This window comes from Xenopus laevis, chromosome 2L (assembly GCF_017654675.1).
Source record: "Xenopus laevis strain J_2021 chromosome 2L, Xenopus_laevis_v10.1, whole genome shotgun sequence".
Taxonomy (NCBI): domain Eukaryota; kingdom Metazoa; phylum Chordata; class Amphibia; order Anura; family Pipidae; genus Xenopus; species Xenopus laevis.
This window is the reverse complement of record NC_054373.1, coordinates 111,038,332-111,058,333: the sequence shown is the minus strand read 5'-3', so window position 1 is coordinate 111,058,333 and position 20,002 is coordinate 111,038,332. Positions and strand designations below refer to the sequence as shown.

Below are 20,002 nucleotides of genomic sequence, written 5' to 3'. Positions count from 1 at the left end.
TACAATATGAATTCCTAATTCCATATTTACTATTTTTCAGCTATACTATAGCATTTCTCTTCAGACCTTTTCAAAAGAAAACAGCCAATTTTGACAATAACTCAATAATGCCTTGTAAATCTGAAGAGATCATAGTGCATTGTCAGGCAGGGACCAGCATGGAACACTGATAGATGTGGAAGTATAAGATGCTAGCCTTTAGCCCCTGCAGGCAGAAGAACCAAGCCTTGGGAGAATAGACCATGGGGAATGGTAATAACCACAGGCTTTTCAGGGAGATGCATGGCAATCAATTAATTCTATTTGTTCACAGGCAAGGTTATATCCCTGTAATGATTCAAATGCCTGTGTGTGCCATTGGTTTTACAATTCTATATTTGGCTAAACTTTTAAGAAAACAGCAAAGGGGGCATTATTGCCCTTTAAAGTGGACCTGTCACCCTGACATAAAAAGCTGTATAATAAGAGTCTTTTTTAAATTAAACATGAGATCCCATTTCTATTTTTTTTAAAGCATTCATAGCTGTTGTAAACTCATTTAAAAATCTCAGCTGTCAATCAATTATTGTCTGCCCCTCCTCTATGCCTTAGGCATAGAGGCAGGGCAGACAATTACTTTCAGTTTCCATTCAGCACTTCCTAGATGTCACTGCTGACCCACATTCCCCCGTTCTTTTCACCATTTAATTATGTAGCCAGTGCATGGGGATGGACATCAGGACCCCCATTCTGGTGCACAAACAAGATTCTGAGATGATGCAAGGCTTGCCTTAATAACAGTGTCCACAAAATGGCTCCTACCTGCTTGCTATAATTATGAATTCCCAGACTAAAGGAAACACGATTCAAATCATTTATACAGTGTAGTTAAATTTCATTATGCTTGACTAATGTGATAAAATAGGATTTTGAATAATTGACAGGCCCCCTTTAACAACGCAATTATGAAAAATATAATGGTCTAGTTGTTTGCTGTATTTTAAAGAAGTATAGGCATTTACTTTTTATATTAAGATGCAATTTTAAGATCGAATACTCCTCTTGATAACATATCCTGCATTTAAGGGTCATTAAATGTTTACTGCACATAACTTCTACTTAATTAATGACAATTAGCCTGTATAATTGATGTAGAAAGGATTTCAGTTGAGTACCATGGTACTTGTCCGATTTCATTAATTTCTAAAAATCTTAATGATTACTGTCAACACAAACATGTCCCTTACACTTCTGCAATAAAATGTAGAAAACTTTCATCCTGCTTTCTGTCTGCTAAATTAGCTTGTAAGAAGTGAGAGAGAAAAGAAATACACCTTGGTTTTAACTTTTAAAAAATGTTCTATAGGAAGGTGTTTACACAGTCTGCTCCAATGGTCTGTGCATAAAAAGCAGACTGCTAGGAAACTGTTGGAGTTGGCACTCAAATAGCTGCAGTGCCATTTTTATAGCTATTTCCATCAAACTAAGACAGTGTACCAATTATGTGCAGAGGTATAGTTATCCATTTGGCTACATTAGTGTCATGAGAGCTCCATTGCCCATGGACTCATCAGCATGTCGTGTTCCAGCAAGAAAATTCAAAATAAGAGGATGCCAAAGACCCTCGTTCAATTCCCGGAATATAGGTCTTATATAAGCGAGTTTCTGGGTGGAGTAACTATAGAGGAAGCAGACCCAACGATCGTGGGGGGGAGGGGGTGGGGAACAAGGAGACCCGTGACACAGGGCCTGCTTCCATTATAGTTACGCAAATCTCACCTCTGCAGCTGCTCTACTAATTGAGAGCTGGCACAGAGCATTGGGAACCAGATAAAAGGGGGGCAGGCAGGTGGGTATTGGGGGGCTGAACAAGAGCGACTGTTTGGGCTGGTTCCCTCTTAAAGGACACGTAAACCTCCCCCACATAAATGTAATAAATGAACAGCCTTTTTGAAATCTTTAGATACCTGCCCCTCTGGTCGTTAAAAGGTTAACAGTAAGGCTGCAGCATCCCCTTAATTACTTAGAAATCATTTTCCTTCTCTAACCCACTTGTTTTGGCTGTTGACAGATGAGCATGCTCAGTTCTTCTTAGCTCAGATTACTAAACACACTCAGATAGCAGTAATGATTCCCATAGAAACTCTGCTCTAGCTGTCTGATCCTATTTTTTTTCTCTCCTAACTACCTCTTCTGAGCTCAGCTTAACATTACAGTGCTCAACCAGAGCAGAACTTTTTATCAAAGTATGTTGTGCCTGTGTAAACCTGCATTCTGCATTACATGAACTTTACAGCATATATGTCCTGTTTGCAGATGTCAGTGTTACTGATGATGTGTCAGAGGGAACATGGCTGCCTGGTGAAAGCTATGTGATGACGCTGGCAAATGGATGTGGTATATGCAGTACAAGAGATGTAGCTTGGGGGGGGAAGATATGCCCAACTTATATACATGGTAGGAAAATGTAGGCTTTACATGTCCTTTAAGAAATTTTTGGCGGGCGGGGGGGGGGGGGGGTCGGCAGCACATTGTTACGCTGCTGTGCACTATAATTACCCTGCTGATTCTTGGTTCCTAACACTTCTGCTTGAGTTTGACTTGATGTTGATTTGCTGCCTGCCCTGACCCTTTTGCCTGGACTTTGAGCAACTTAACCCCTTGTGTACTGTATACTGGAGTTTTCCTGCCAGTCTGCACACCAGCGTCCTCCTTGGTCCAGACTCCAGCCTGTTTGAGCTGATAGGCCCTGACAATGAGGCCCTGTACAAGTAGAGAATTTGAGCGTATTTGGACATATACAACTGTACTAAACAATAGAGGTTGCTTACTTACTGCAACATGGGGTCATGCATAGTTTGCCACAGTTGTTGCACTATTAAAAGGTACTTGCGCCCAACATTACTCCTTGCAATTCTGTATAGTTGTGCATAGTGCTGTGCCTTTGTCCTTCCTCCTATTATGATTTTATGCATATGCATCCATTGATGCAGGGAAACCTGTCTGAAGCTGTGATAGCTCCAGGGTTACCATAGTGGCCAGAGCCAATTTCTAGCACAAATGCATCTGATTTGCATGAAAGGATACTGAAAACTGACACATTGCCGCATTTGCAGCAGATGCATCTCATCCTTGTGGTCACAATGGAACACAATTCTGGGGGTAAAGGCTGCATTGAGGTAAAAAAAAATAGTAATTCTGTCTGATTGCACTTTGCACACTGCAGTTGAGTAAGTAAATTACCCTTTATACCTTTCAATGTTCCTATATGCCTACCCAGGAGAGGGGTCTGTAACCAATGTATGAAAATTAGATTAATATATAGTAAAGAAAGGTTCATTAACATACCACGGCAATATTAGCATACAATTTTATTTCACTGCATTATTGCATTAACACAACCAAGAGCATACTATTGCAAACTACTCAAAAACCGTTATATATTATTCTTAAGGTATAATTTTGAGCATGTTTTAAATTAATATAAAAAACATTCCGAATATGTAAATGCTTACCTGAGAAAAGTAAGAAATGTAGCATGTTGCCAGTGGAGCTGTAGAACTCTTTCTGTAGGATTAGAGGGCAATGACTGACTTGCAGTAATTCCAGGTAACATCTGTCCACTCAAGTATAACAGCATGTCATAAATGGTTTTTGTCTGCTTGCCCAGATTTATGGTTTTTGCTACATTTCCTTTAGAATTTTTCATGTGCACTTTGCAAACACTGCTAAAAATACAAACTCAAGTTAGATTCCCCTAGAAACTTCTTCTAGTGAAAGAATAGAAATGTGTCCTAATTATATATGTGTAAGTATACATCACAAAGAATAATACAGGGGCCAGTAAAACTTTTCTTTGTCCCCCACCATCAAAAAAGCTGTTTTCATCTACATCTACAGTACGTCTCTAAAATGTTGTTAGAAGCCTCTGACATTGCCATTTGTTGTTTAGAAAAGAGATGAAGTAATCTTATAAGTGCAATTTATTTTCTTCTGCAAACAGTATAGAAGCAAAACATATGAAATTGGCAATTTTCTATGGCAATTATTATTTAGATGAATTGAAATGCACCATTTCACATGTACAATCGCTTCCTTTACAAACGTATATATAAACAGCTTTCCAGAAATACTGCTGCTTGCATATGCACAGAGCCCAAAATATGCTTTTGTCAAAATAAGTGATTTACTTATATTTCAGTCAAAAAATACAAATCAGACTGCAAACAAACCAAAATACACCAGAAAGGCAGACTCCTACTCTCCTTTGACCCTTTCTACAAAAAGGGAAAAATGTAATGTTGATGCCATTAGATAGAGTGATGAGTAGATATACATTACCTCCACATAGACTGGGGAATTGTGATGGGATTACATCCACTTGGCCATCCAAAAATACTGAACCACGTTCTAACTGCAGCCAAAACATTCTGGAAAAATAGCCATTCATCAGTGTATTCTTCAGGATAAAGTGATAATTCAAACACATCCTTGTTTTTTCCATATTCACCCTCTCTTTCGCCACTCATCAATCTTTCATTAGATAATGTATTTTCATCTTCTGAAAAATACAAAAATAAATATGGCTTTTTTTATTTACAACTTAAAGAAACATCAACAGGTTCATATATCAAAAGTTAGAAAGTGTAAAAAAAATATTCTAGTTCAATGCTTAGTGTTACTTCTTGGCTGCCATTTATTTTGTTGAGGCCATTGTTTGTGGCTAAATGCAAGTTGTTTAAAATGTTAACTCTCTGGTGTCATCTAACTTGAATAGAAATGAAGGTGTTGGTTAAAATTGTAGTTAATTATTTTTTAGAGTAAATGAAAAACGATTTATTATGAAGATAACTCATATGAGAATTATACATGAATCATTATTCAAGTTATTGATGAAGATTTCCATGATTGGCAGAAGATGTATAAAAAGACTCAAAAGGCATCAGCTAACCAGGACAGGAAGCTTTTCTAAACTGCACCTCTCTTTTAGAGAGTAAATATCAATGACCAGCAAACCAAAAATTCACCTGACTCAGCAGATCAGAGTCCCACATCTCCTTCCATAAACTTTAGCAACAGTCCTGCCCCCAGGTGCATGTGCCAGACTTATGGAATTAAATCCTCTGATACAGTAAATTCCAAGAATGTTAACTGGCTAAATACAACTTTTTTTGTTTTGCAAGAGTATATTATTAGCTGATGGATGTAGATTTGACTTAACAACAACAGCAGAATTATAGCTGTATTGAAACACCTTTTTAAAAAGGCATAAAAGTGCAGGGTTCAACACTTTAATGAAAGTATGGAAAAGTATTTGCATACAATAATGTAAGAAAATGTTTTTAATACAACAAGCAATTGAAGCAAATAATAAAAAAACATTGGCTATAAGTAGATTATGTGAATGTCTTAAAATGAAGTGGAAATGCATAGGTAAATACCTGATATTGATTCTTCATATGTTGAGCTGGTAGCCGCTCCAAGGGAGCTGGATGATGTGCTCTGAGATGGTGTTTCTGGGATGTAGCAAGGTCGCAAAATTGCCTCTCCAGTGCCATAACCCTTTTCTCCATTACCATTGTGTGCTAAAATACATAAACATGTGGTCTTAAATATATCAGCTTAGAGGTTTGGGCACCCCTTGTCTAATTATATATACATATATATAGTTCATTTAGTAAGTTAAAATTACCAGGGACACAAGACTCAAAGTTATAATTGTTCATCAATAGAAATGTTGTGACTTTGGAGGGAGCTATTTTCATTGACTGTCTTAAAGATAAATAGTTACCACTTCTCAAGATAACTTGCTGATCTGTGCGATGGTAGGCAAGGTAAGGATATACAGTGAGGATGCAGTTCTCAGCTACTGCTGAAACTTGGAGCGGAAACCTAGAAAAAGAAAATAATGTGACATAAAGCAGTTTGAAATTATTTTTATTTTTTTTGCATGCCATTGTTTTGGCCTTGTCATTTAATAAAAAAAGCTATTGCATTTGAGGAAGTAAACATTAGCTTACCGAATATAAAAAAATCTTTACTATCAATGCCAGTAAACAGTTTATAGATATATCAGATTTATTGAGATTGATTCAATATGGCCTTAATGAAATGTTGGATTTCGAAACAATTAATTCGTTCTGACTTGTATGTACTATATATGCAAAGTTTTATATAATGCTTACATCATTTTATTCGAGGGAATTTCAAAATTAGAAAAAAAAAATTGAAATTCAAAGTAATTATTGGATACTTCGACCATCAAATAGGATACTACGACTTTACTTCGACTTCGATTTGAAGTAAAAATAGTTTGAATATTCGACCATTTGATAATCGAAGTACTGTCTCTTTAAAAAAACTTCGACTTCAATACTTCGCCAAATTAAACCTGCCGATGTTAGCCTATGGGGACCTTGTACAGCATTTTTCTAAGTCAAAGTTAAAATCATTCGATCGTACAATAAAAATTGTTCGAATTGTTCGATTCTAAGGATTTAATCATTCCATCGTTCGATTTTACTTCGACTGCAGAAGTATTTTAATTTGTAGTTGAAGTATTTTTAACTTTGAAATTTGACCCTTGATAAATCTGCCCCTATGATGTATTTCATAAGGGTGGGGTTATCTAACATTTTGGCTCCTCCAGTGAACTAGGTTTTCCTGGTGTTTAAAAAGCAAAGATGCTGAAATGATGCAAGATGCACTGCATATATTCATCTTGTGGGGAAAAAGGCAAATGCATTTGTTTTCTGTTACCCATTAAGCATTCTGCTGCTTGCATACTTATTTCCCTAATGTGCACTTGCAAAGAAGTTACAGAAAATAGGCAATAGTCATTAAATATATTATGTGAATCCACATTTGCAACCTGCTGGTAGCCCAAGAAAGCTCAAGTTTCAGAAGAAAAAAACAGGATGAAAAACTCGTAAGAGAAGGAAGCTAATTTCTATTGAACATTTTCTGAGATGTTGAAAATCTGCTTTGCACCAGAAGATTCTTTCTGTTTTGGCTGCTATAATCTATGTTTCTAATACTACGTACACCGGCATTTTGCACAAAGAATACAATAATGGGTGGAATGAATCTCTAAGAATAGAAGCTAGAAGATTAAACATGAATATAGTGTTAAATATATGCTAAAGAATTGATTATGGTTTCTTTCCTTCATTTTTCCTTTATACCTCCTAACCTGCAATTCTGCCAAAGAAAGCATGAAATTCAAATCATGTCTAGAGTCTAATCTTAACAGAATTAAAGTATAGTTATGAAATAACAGAACTCTATTGTCATGTTTTAACAGCTCTAGTAATCCAGAACAGCTGTGGCATTAACAAAACTAAGTTATCTACAAAACAATAGAGCAGCAACATTTAGGGGCCAATTCATTAACTTCGAGTGAAGGATTCGAAGTAAAAAAACTTCGAATTTCGAAGTGTTTTTTTGGCTACTTCGACCATCGAATGGGCTACTTCGACTACAAATCGAATGATTCAAACTAAAAATCATTCGACTATTCGACCATTCGAAAGTCGAAGTACTGTCTCTTTAAGAAAAAACTTTGACCCCCTAGTTCGCCACCTAAAAGCTACCGAACCCAATGTTAGCCTATGGGGATGGTCCCCATAGGCTTGGCTAAGTTTTTTTGGTCGAAGGATAATCCTTCGATCGTTGGATTGAAATCCTTTGAACTGTTCGATTCGAAGGATTTAATCGTTCGATCGAACGATTATTCCTTCGATCGTACGATTACAGTATTTGCGCAAAATCCTTCGACTTCGATATTCGAAGTCGAAGGATTTTCATTCCCAGTCGAATATCGAGGGTTAATTGACCCTCGATATTCAACCCTTGATGAATTTGCCCCTTAAAGTAGAATGTAGCTGGAAGAAACAAAGGGACATAAAAACTCCTGTTAGACTGCAAAATACAGTGCCCAGACTCATTATGAAACAGAAATTACTGTACTGCTTTAGTATGACCCATACATTTCTTTAAGCTGACCCAGGATCTGAAAGGTGAGATAGGCTTTTAATATAAATATGCAATACAGGTATGGGATCCGTTATCTGGAAACCTGTTATCCAGAAAGCTCCAGATTATAGAAAGGCTGTCTCCCATAGACTCTATTATAATAAAATATTCAACATTTTTTTTAAATAATTTCCTACCTTGCACTTGATCCAAAATAAGACATAATTAATCCTCATTGGAAACCAAACAATCCAATTGAGTTTATTTAATGTTTACATGATTTTATAGTAGACTGTTGGTATGATCCATTATCTAGAAAGCCCCAGGTCCCAAGCATTCTGGAGAACAGGTCCCATATCTGTATAAAACTATAAAATATATCTAACGGGTTGTATGATCGTACAAGGCCTACTGTATGTGATACAATCCATAAGAGAAGAATAAGCAGGCTTCCTGATGTTCAGATCACATGTAAAGTTTGGTGTAAAATAAATGGTGTATTTATGAAATTTTACACTGTAAATAGCGATACTTGAAATCCTGCATTAAAAAGAAATAAGTCTTGGTATTTATAACGGTGTCTGTGTATGTATGAGTCTCTAAACAAGCTATTTTTTTACACCACTTTATACCTGTTATATCCCCTGTTTAAGTCAATGGGAAAAATGTATGTTGCAGGAAAATGCCAATAAAAGCAGGGAGGCCTTGTGCCCATCACCACAATGTAGAAATGGCTGAAATGCTGGTCATACCTAATATATGTACAGTATGTGTATTTTTGTAAAACTGCAGTGATTAGGGAACATACAACAGGGTTTACTTTGTTAACAATATCTCATAGTACATTATATAGTGAATAAAGTACCTCCTATTGTAAAATATAAGGATATTATAAGTCACCGTGGAGTTCCATGACCATATAAAAGCACAAGGCTGAAGGCTTGTATACAGGTCATGAAACTCTGACGTAACTTCTAATATCCTAATATTTTGCAACAAGGGGTACTTTATATTATAATACACAAGTTTCAGTGAGTCATGTGACAGAAATGACATCACTAAGCTCCGTTTATAACTGATGACCACTAAGAGCCATTTATAAGGATATAATTTACAGGATAGTCATGGCTTTTGTGTATTATGATAGTACTGGGGTTTTTCACTTTGAAAAATTCTTGAAATACCTGTAACTGTCTTACCAATGAGAATAAAAGAGATAAATAGGCTGTGCAAAAGAAATGGATGCAATTTATGATGGCAGCATCATCCCTTAAACATCTAGGTCATGATACAGATAACAGAATAATAGAATAGAAACAATAAACTTACTGGTTATTGTATCCATCAGTAAATAATAGGTTGACCAAGCAAGAGATTGGACTGGAAGATTTAAAACTGATTTGGCAAATAAGCTTTTCACTTCTGTCCCCTGCACTTGAAACAGTCTGTCCATTTGGGAATTCTATAGAGAATGGCCTTGCCAGCTCACCACTGTCCAGTTCCACTTGTGGGCATTCACATTTTAACATTGATTTCCTTTGCAAAAACACACAAAGTAAAAATATAGGTTACGTGAGAAGCAAAATGAGTATACTCTGACTAAAAGTAACCAACAGGGTTGAAAATAATACTTGCACAATGAAATGGTAGATTTTTTTTGAATACAGGCCTTATGCTTAACTAAAATATTCTATTGGTTAATACACTATATGGCAAAAGGATTCGTACCCCTGTCTATCCACATGTCATTTCCAAACCAAAGTTAATAATATGAAGTTGGTCTTCCCTTTGCAGCTCCTTTTTTTGGAAGACTTTGTATTAGATTTTGGAACATTTTGGTGGGACTTGCTTTCATTCAACAACAGTAGTATTTGAGAGGCTGAACACTGATGTTAAGGATTAGGCCTGGCTCAAACTTGGCATTTTACACAGGCTGTCCTGATATTTTTGTATTTTTGGTTACATAAGTTATATTAAATATGCTTGTTTTTATATAATATATATATATATATATATGGGATAAAAAATGTGTTTTGTATGAAATAAACACTATTGCTTCACAAAACAACAGTGTGTGCTGATCCATATATATATATATATATATATATAAATGTTAAAAATATTGAATATTTGCCAAATGCTATGGGACAAATGAATCCAGCTTGACCGAACCATTTGGCACACACTCTCTTTCAACACTTGAATGAATGATGTGATATGCAGATTTATGATGTCTGTAACAGACATTTCAGTATATAAAAATGAGACCTTGTTTTTACCTTGAAAAATCTAATGCAGTTATATCAACAATTGCTTGTGTCTCTGTATCCAAAGGGACTGGAGTAAGAATCACTAATGGAGGATTAAACAACAGCCTTGGTTTTCTGACAATTCCATGCAGATGCAGAAGAGTATAATGGCTATCAGGATTGTTGTTCAGGATCACTTGAATCTCAGCAAAATAACCCCCTGGGACAGCTGTTAGGGTTTTGGAAAGCATAAAATGAATCAGTGTATTTACAGATGGCACAAACATGAGATATGTGACAGCTCACCATATTTAAATCTAAATTGGATCATAAAATGTTGCATGAATAGTGCATTTATTAAGGTCTAACAAGCATTTTTTTTTAAATATTTTTTTATCAGACTGCAAAGCTGGTATATCACCATCTTTGGAAAGATAGGTACTTGGAATAAAATAACCAATCTTCCTTGGGCCACCTATAGAAGACTAAAATGCCATTACCAGGTGGAACTACTATTACTACAATTTCTATTTCACAAAACTCAAATTTTCAAGGAGATCTAAACCCAAACAATGAACTCACATAAAGTACTCAGGGTGCTTCTTTGAGCACTGTTGCAATTTACATACATTTTTTATTATTAGCGATCAGATACTACTAATATTTATAAACAATACAGAAAGTGCATACAATGTGCATGGGCTGTTAAAAATTTTTTGGGGCTCCCGTCCTTCCCCCCTACATTTCCTAACTCATGGCAACTTAACTATACAGTGGGCACATGTGTAGGGCAAAATAAAAATTTTATTTGCTGTTTTAAAGGTTTCCCAGGCTTGTGTAGTGCTGCTACATATACCTCCATTGTAACTTCAATTTGGCGCCGTATGCAAATTAAGCATCGCTAGCATAACTTTGCTTTGCTTGGCGAATTAACGCTAGCGCAACTTCACAACCTTACACTTTCCCTGAGCGCAACTTCGGATTTTAGTGAATTTGCATAGCGCTGGCGAAAATACACCCGGCGAAAATACACCTGGCGAAGTGCCGTGAAGCGGACGCTGGCGCAATAACGAATCTTAGTGAATGTCCCACTATATATCTGCAGTCGGGGACATTCAGTGCTATACCATACACCTCAAATTTTTAACCCCTTACATATATCAAATTTGAGGTGTATGGTATAGCACTGAATTGTGGGAAAATGTGGGGCTTTGCACTTATAGGTGTGTGTAACACTTGAGAGTTTATCCTGATGAAGGGAGGTTGAATCCCCGAAACGTTGATCTTTGTGGTGAAATATTAATAAAAAGAGGGGCCACGTCCCCGACTGCAGATTTATAGTGTGTGTGCGGACCCGTGAATTTACTGCTGTTGCTGAGGGACCTTGCAGGGGTCAACGGAGGACCAACACCACCATTGCAGGAAAAGTGAAGTGGCCTTATATACATGTGTAGTGAAGTTTGTATTTTCAGGTTACACCAGCTCATTTTTGTGTTTGCTGAGGAAAGCTTTAATCCATATTACACATCTTAAACAGTCAGTAAAATGCCCCCCTAAAAGGTTTTTCTATGAAAACAAAGCTTTAAAAAAGAAATAAAGCGTAAACATGAATATGGCTACAGATGCTGTATTTTATCTACTAAACTTAATGTCCCAGCAAAGTGGTTCAGCAGTCTTATAAACATGTGACTTCTTCTGTTAAGAAGCTAAGCTTGGGGGTCGTAAGAAACCATCAAGCAGAAAATAAGGTTTGTCTGTTATTGAAGCTAAAGCTACACGGCTGACTATTGAATTATGTAATTGTGAGTGGACCGTAAGCTTGTCCATAACAGCAGCCCAGAGCATGTGCTATGAAATCAGAAGAAAAGAAGATGGGGAGCAAATGGCAGCATCTAAGAGGCACAGATATTCAATGCCTAGCAACAGATACAAAACAGAATATGTAGCATCTCTATCTTTATTCTTTATTGGGCTTTAAATCTCCTTTAATTATTCAACATAAAAAAGGTATTTTGATGAATTTAAATAACATTTTACAGGTTTCTTACAAGGGCAGAAGTTGACAGCGATACTGCTTTTCTGGCCTGGTTCAAGTGTCCCTGAATGTTTGCTGAACTTGAAAATCCCATCATCTATCTTTTTTTCAGCCCGATCAAGATTAAACTTCCATGTCACGTTTTTCTTTGAGATATTGGTTAGTTCAATCTCCTGTGCACAAACGAGGGTAAACACAAGGTTACATGAATCTTAAGAACAGGCATTATTGTCTTTTTAAAGGTAAAGTACACTGTACTAATATGCTATTGAGAAAATGAATATAGTAACACTGCACAGTGTTCCCCGACAACAGAGCACATTCTTTCTTTCTAACCTTACCTCTAAAACACATAAGGAAATAGTTCCAGGATTTATAAAAGCTTTTAGAAGCAGCATATACAGTACTCAGTGATGAATCACAATCAAATCTCAAGTTCTACGGGATGTTTCCTTTTGCATTATTCATTTTCACTGGACTGGAAAGTGGCTACACACTGTCTTTGGAATGTCAAAAATATTACTGATTTAAAGTTTGTATTATATATTACTCTTATGAGGGGGGAAAGTTGTTCAAGGGATATATTGATCTCTTATGCTGCTCCATTATAAGTAACATGAAGTAAATTAAAATCATGTAGCAGCCTATTAAAAGTAGACAAAGAGTTCAGCTCACTTCCTGGGAACAAAAAGTGCAGATTGTAAGAACTAAATATCCAAGACTGTAAGTTAACTAAAAAATTTTTTGGGTTAATTTGGTTTTGGGTTTGGCCCCCAACTTGTAACTATGAAGCTGATGTAACATGTTGTCCAGTATCTTAGTCAACTCTCATTCACAACACCATTACCGCCCAGGGGTTGTATTAAACGCTTAATAGCAAATAAACGCAAGGTTCCACATGACTCTCAGTTGAACTCAGGAATGTCTCTTTATTCACCAGCACAGCTTCCACAGTGATGCTCGCTACACACAATGTATTCTAGCTAGACCTCTGGGTCCCAGGCTGCTGGGCACCTTCAGCTCCCTACCTTCCCTGGCTCCTCCTTGAGTCTGGGATGCAGTACACTATAACAAATTTTCAGCACTGGGGTCCAGGTTCCATCAAGGTATTGGGCTCTATCTACCCTAGTCCCTTTCCTCTGGGTCCCTAATCTGGGTAAGGTACCACCAGGAGACTGGTCCTTCTCTTCCTCCTCTTTGGAGCCTCAGCTGCTCCTTTCACTACTCTTCCACTAACTCTGACTACCTGCAGTGAACTCTACCCTTTTGAAGCATATTTATCATATGGTGAACTCGTACTTTTACCCATTTTATGAATATTTCTAAAATACTATAGGAAAGCGGGTGAATTTTTCTATGGTTTACACTAAGTTCACCCCTCTAACATAAGTATCTATATTCCACTCATGTTACTGTTTTACAACACTCTCAAAACAAGAGGTTCAGACAGAGGGGAAGATGTGCCAAACTTTCTTACTGCTCTTGTACAGTCATTTAGCTAACAGATTGCAGAGAAACACCACAGATGTGAGTCAAGTATTTTCAAATGGCTAACAAAACAAAGCACTGAGGGGAACATAGTAATATTTTAAGTGAACCAAATAGCATAAAAGAGTGTAAACACTATAAAAAGCAAACTGTGCAAACAATATGGCAGGTTTAGGCTATTGATTTGAGTGTTACTGTTGCTCTATGAAGGTCTCAATGTAATTTTGTATTGTTGATATAAAGAAGTGCAGGCCAATTTATAGAAAACTATACAATTAACCCCTTAAATTATGTAGCTTATGAATCTATAAAGCTGACAGAGAAGTACCAGCACACTAAATCTTTAGATTCTATGTTTATGTGTAGTTTAATTGCCTTGTGGGAAAAACATTATTGAAAGCAAAAGTGGTGCCAGTTGCAGTGGCTACAGCCAGCTCTGAAAGGGTGCCATGTGCCAGCTTGAAGAAATCCACACATGGATGATGAATTCATAGTGCAGAGGGAATACTACTGAAAGTTCAAATAGAAGCAGATTGCAAAGTTTATGTGACTTTTGCTATAATGTGAGAAACTACAGTAAGCTCTTACATACTATCTGTGTCAGTGAATTCAGCCTGACGTAAAACAATATGTAACCAACATTAACAAGGTCAGATGAACCATGAAGCCCACTGCCATTTGAATGGAACCTGCTGTTTTATCACACTGCATCTCTGTAAAGTGGATCTAAATGAAAAAAAATTGAGAAACCACTGATTCAGTCCCCTAACACTCCAGATATAAGTGCAGTGACAGGAATGCAATCCATCTGTCCCTGTGCACACCATCACATGTGCAATTTTAGGAAGAAATCTACCATGAGCCAAAGATAGTTGCAAAATGGCTCTTACAAGTTACATGGCTTCCTTTCAATCTGTGGAATCAAAAAGTAGTAGTAGTTTTTTGTGTACCTTTTCTACATAAGCTCAAGTGAATGGGCTTATGTCAACAATGGGGTATATTTTTCCTTTTAACAACATTGAGGACGTTAGATTAAATAATTAGATTCTGTAAAAGGGGTGCAGCTTCATCGAAGCCTTGAATGCTTGTGTGTGAAAAGGTAATGAGTACAGGCTTATGGGGTAGGTGTTTAGAATGGTGTAACAAGTGTTTTTGTGACTACCCTAATATACAATCAATTCGAAACCTCATTTAAATTTTATCCTTGAAGGTAACTGAAACCAGTGTAGATAATGTTAGGGTAGTATGGCAAGCAAGGGTGGTTGGTGTGGGTCTATCAACATGACATTTATTATACATAGGAGTGGTAAGAGTCTGTGGAGAGGAAGGCAAAATTAACAGAAATTTGCAATAGTCAATACGAATGATCCAGCCCAGTGTATTGGAAGTGGCAGGCTTAAAGGAATTGTTCAGTGTAAAAATAAAAACTGGCTAAATAGATAGCCTGTGCAAAATAAAAAATGTTTCTAATATAGTTAGTTAGCCAAAAAAGTAATGTATAAAGGCTGGGGTGACTGGATGTCTAACATAATAGCCAGAACACTACTTTTAGCCCTCTTGGTTTACACTGACTGGTTTCCCTGGTTACCAGGCAGTAGCCAATCAGAGACTTGAGGGGGGCCACATGGGTCATATCTGTTGCTTTTGAATCTGAGCTGAATGCTGAGGATCAATTACAAACTCACTGAACAGAAATGTACCATGTGGCCCCCCTTCAAGTCGCTGACTAGCTCAGAGTTATAGAACTGAAAAGCAGGAAGTAGTGTTCTGGCTATTATGTTACACATTCAGTCACTCCAACCTTTATACATTACATTTTTGGCTAACTAACTATATTAGAAATATTTTTTATTTTGAAAAGCCTATATATTTACCCAGTTTGTTGTGTCACACTGAACTGTTCCTTTAAGGGCCTTTCACATGAGTGATTGTTCCTGCATCCCTCTGTAGTTTGGGGCTTACATGTGCCTCAATAAGTACAGCCTGATCAGCAAACATGGGCTGCATTCCTGTGTTCACTAGCAGTGGAATGTATGAACAGTCAACCAAAGGAGGATGAAACAAATGTCCATGTGTAAGCACCCTTAAATAGGCCCTTAATTGAGCAACTGTATGCAGGCTAGCAGGGAACAAAGACTGGGGAAACATTTAATACCTCCCAAGTCAAAACCACACTGCCTCTTGTGGCTCATCCTGGAGGCACAACAGCCAATATACACCCTGGTTCTAGACTGGAGAGTTCCTGAGACTGTCTCTGGTTTACTGAGGTCTCTTTATTCAGTTATTATTACTAGCCACAACTATCAAGCAATTTTACACATAGCCTTAGGTATGATGGGATTTACATTTCACTATTATCCCAGGAACCACATTTGAGTGGATTTGCTTGCTTTTAGTATACCTTCTATGGTTCCTTTATTTGGAAGTGGCAGGTAGCACAACATTTGTATTATAATATCTTGTCACTGCAGTATTTTTGCAAAGTAATAAAGAAAAAATGTGCTTCTGAAATGCTGGTGGTTATACAAACTTTGTTTATGTTATAAACATACTGTGCCTTACACATGAAACAAGCCTACCTGAGAGCAAAGAGAATCATCTGCAATGCCCAAGTCCAAAAATCCGGATGACAGGTCAAATTCTAGTTTTAAGGTAGAGAAACTGAGCAGTGGCAGCAACACTGTTAACAAAGAAATAAACATTAAGAGGTGATATAGGAGAGCACCAATCGCATATCATTTAGCAGTGCAGTACACTAGATGTTCTTCTTAGCTTTTAGTTATTATTAGATTTAGGCATGCAAACAGTGTACTATTTCTCAAGTGTGAGAATGGATATATATATGTACACGCACACATACAGTACATCCACATAATAGTGCAATCACTTACTTAGACACAGTGAGCTAAGTGTAACTTCAAGCACAATCAACATGTTTTCCCCCACAATGCAGTGTCTAATCTCAGAATTGATGGCATCATTGTTGATGTAAATGGGTTATTCTCTTGAAGCAATTGTGCTGTGCCTCCCGCAACTGTGCCTGATTCGCAATGGGTGTAACTGTTCATGCACTTTGAAAACATGCACCTGATTTGTGACAAAGCCTGGCGTCATTACCTGTGTTCACTGTGTGAGTGATGTCTGCGCCCAATTCTTTAGGTGCAGGTGTGCTTCACCTGTTGATGCAGGGCACGAAAGGAAACCTGGAGCTACCGGCCGGTAAAGAGGTGGCAGTAGCTCCACGCTTCCCCTGTGTCAATAGGAGCAGCTGTGCCTGATATGGGACAGAAGGCAACAAAGTCCCGAGCAGCACCAAGCACCGCAATACCCGCAATACCCAAGTATCATGAAAGTGGTTTTAGGTACAACTCAATGTGAGAAACAGAACAAGTTGCCCAGTGGACATAAATTAGCCCTATAGTCTTTACACATCAAAATATGGAAATGCATTGATAGAAATAAGTAAGTGAATAGTACAGATAAGACTATCAGTGCACACACAAATTCTAGCCTTTACACAAGGGCTGTCCAACTGGAGGCCCTAAGGCTGGATGTGGCATCCAAGTGATTTTTAGGGCTCCCAGTTTGCTTTTCTGATTCCAGAGTTCTTGCTGCAGAAATATGTTTTAGCTACTATAGCATCAAGTAAGTAGGCTGTTTCCTAATGAATACAAATCTAGCACAAAAATGATTGCTTCACATCAAAATTGAAAGAAGTTTTCAACACCACCCAAAAGCCCTAAATGAATGTAATAACGAGACAAATTAGGCACATCACACTTTAATAAACTTTAGGATTTAGTTAATGTTGGCTCTAAAAACTAGGAATGTTAATGGGAAATTAGATATAGGTCATTTTAACATATTACTGTGAACAAACAGCTAAGTAGCTGGTAGTGATAAAGACCACCAACACAACCACAGTATATTTAAAAATGTAGGCTTACTGTATATCAGTCAGAACTACTATTTGTAGTAATACATATTGGAAGCATACGTAAAAAGTTTATAATAATAAGCATGCGAAGATGAAAATACTATTAATAAAGAATCCATCTCCGTTGATAGGAAATTCAGCAAAACTATTTCTCATGTCCAACCGAAAATCAGATATGACATATTCAATATTACATTCCCTTTATCACAGCTTGCACAGGCTACAGTTCATCAGGTTTGCTGTCATAATATATACAATATATATTTATGTTTAATTTTCTTTGCTTAATGTAAGTGAGATAGAAAGAATACAAGTTTAAGAGGCTTTTAAAGGTGCTCTTCCTCCAGGCTTCATAGTTTATTTGTACCTAAGTACATGTGCAAGCTTGTAAACTTATCAAAGAGCTTGGTTTGCAGAACCTACTTATCAGTGCTGGGCCCAGTTGTGCTGTAGGTGTCCAAGGCCAACACTCAGGCACCTTACCAACTATTGCAAACCAACAACCAGTTGGTTGGGACACCTGGGGCCCACCCAAAAATATTAGACCAGGGGCCCACCAAAATACCTTAGATCAGGGACCCACTCTCAGTACTATTAAAATTCCTCTCCTCACACAACCTCTATTCTCTCTTTTCTTTACATGCTATAATCTATTATTCAATCTATTTAGTCTCTGTGTTCTCATCTAAATAGGGAATGGCCATGAAATAGGCCAAATGTTTTGAAGCAGGAGGGCCCACTGACACCTGGGCCCACCAGGAGTTTTCCTGGTATCCCTGTGGGCCAGTCCGACACTGCCAACAACCCAAACCCATCACACCTGCCTCTCTCTTTCATGTTCCCCTGCTAGACGCTAGCTCACTGCTAGCTCACTGCTACCCCTCCAAGTTGCACCCCTACCCTGCTTCACCCTAGTTTTTTTTCTAAATAAGCATACAGTAAAACCAACAAATGAAAAATTATTTTTGTCTACATACCAGTTGCATTTATTCTACATTTTGGAGTGACCACATTTACTATTTGAGGTCTGGGAGTAACAAGATGCTTTTCAGAGCTGGTAGGAGTCACAGGCACAGAGCTACCAGCATTTAAGTCTCCAGTGAAATTAATATTGATAGGGAGCTCAAAGTCATATGCTGCCACCTGCAGTACAAAAAGAAAAAAGTAATTTTATTACTACCATTTGTGGCATTCAGAAATATACAAATGTAAATTTACACACCAGGAAAATAATTTATTAACTAACAGATGAATTACTTAGCTACAACATACATACATTCCCTGTAGGTAGCACACTTTAATAGTTATCCATGTTTTGCACTTGGAAGAATTAATGAAAATAATAAATCTATGCAATAAATGTATGTACAACTACTGCAGTTTACTTAGGGAAACAATTGATCATTGGCACAGAACAATAGCTGAAACAAACAACAACATTTTGACTTCTGGAAAAGAAAATATTTACCTGCCCAACAAGACCTATGTGCACACAGAATTTAAAATGAGCAACCTGCAACCCTACTGAAGTTGTTCATCTACAGCTGTCAGTGGAATGGTGGGAGCTGTAGTTCAATGACATATGAAAGGATGCAGAATTGGCATCTTTAATTTATAACTAGTTTGTTTTGGAGAAATGTACTTTACTGCAATTAAAATAGTAATGTTACAAGGCTGTACAACAAAGAACAGACTTGGTCAAAGCAGTCCCTTGGAAACAAAGTGTCCAGAAGTACAGATTATACTATTGTAATAACTATATTTTTAGTGTTTACACCAGGGATGCCCAACCTTTGAACTTTCAGCAGTTCTTCCAGAGAAAATAAGTGGCAGCAAAATGGATACAATTGTCTACATTAATAAGTCAAATCAACTGGGCTTGGTGTATTTTTCTTTTTCTTTCTTTTTCAAGAAAAATACAGCAAGTCCAGTTGATTTGACTTATTACTATAGATATACCATGACCTAAATGAATGAGAACCTTCACACACATAAATACAATTGTCATCTGTGAGTTTCTATTGTTAGGACTGTCAGAATTTGGCACCCTTCCATGACAAGTTATATGTGTGTGTATGTGACACTAACCTAAAAATGTTTATCATTAAGAGTCATGTAATTTTGTTTTTATTAAAGGCATTTGCACTGCATCAAAACAAAGAAAAAAGACCGCTCCAAACTGCACTGCATCTGCCACACAAATGAAGAAGATTTAGCATACTATACAACATTTTATAAAATATGTATTGTCTAAAAGTGTAGAATGGAGCAGCTTCCAAATACATACAGTGTACTCACATGCATATACTCAGTCTGGCTATACTTAAAAAAAATAGTCAA

General features: G+C 37.1%; 1 protein-coding gene across 2 annotated transcripts in view; it reads right to left on the bottom strand.

The window, feature by feature from the left end:
• LOC108708385 (cilia- and flagella-associated protein 47) overlaps positions 1-20,002 on the bottom strand; it is a 221,168-nt gene that overhangs the window by 137,887 nt on the left and 63,279 nt on the right. Inside the window, exons 23-31 of one of the 2 annotated variants that reach the window (XM_041582354.1) lie at positions 18,640-18,805; positions 16,305-16,405; positions 12,251-12,410; positions 10,233-10,431; positions 9,283-9,489; positions 5,771-5,871; positions 5,421-5,564; positions 4,321-4,540; positions 3,495-3,707 (exon numbers count right to left, since the gene is read on the bottom strand). In XM_041582354.1, the coding sequence (XP_041438288.1) occupies positions 3,495-3,707; positions 4,321-4,540; positions 5,421-5,564; positions 5,771-5,871; positions 9,283-9,489; positions 10,233-10,431; positions 12,251-12,410; positions 16,305-16,405; positions 18,640-18,805 (1,511 nt within the window). The remainder of the gene's footprint in view (positions 1-3,494; positions 3,708-4,320; positions 4,541-5,420; positions 5,565-5,770; positions 5,872-9,282; positions 9,490-10,232; positions 10,432-12,250; positions 12,411-16,304; positions 16,406-18,639; positions 18,806-20,002) is intronic. The other variant, XM_041582355.1, reaches the window with a different exon arrangement.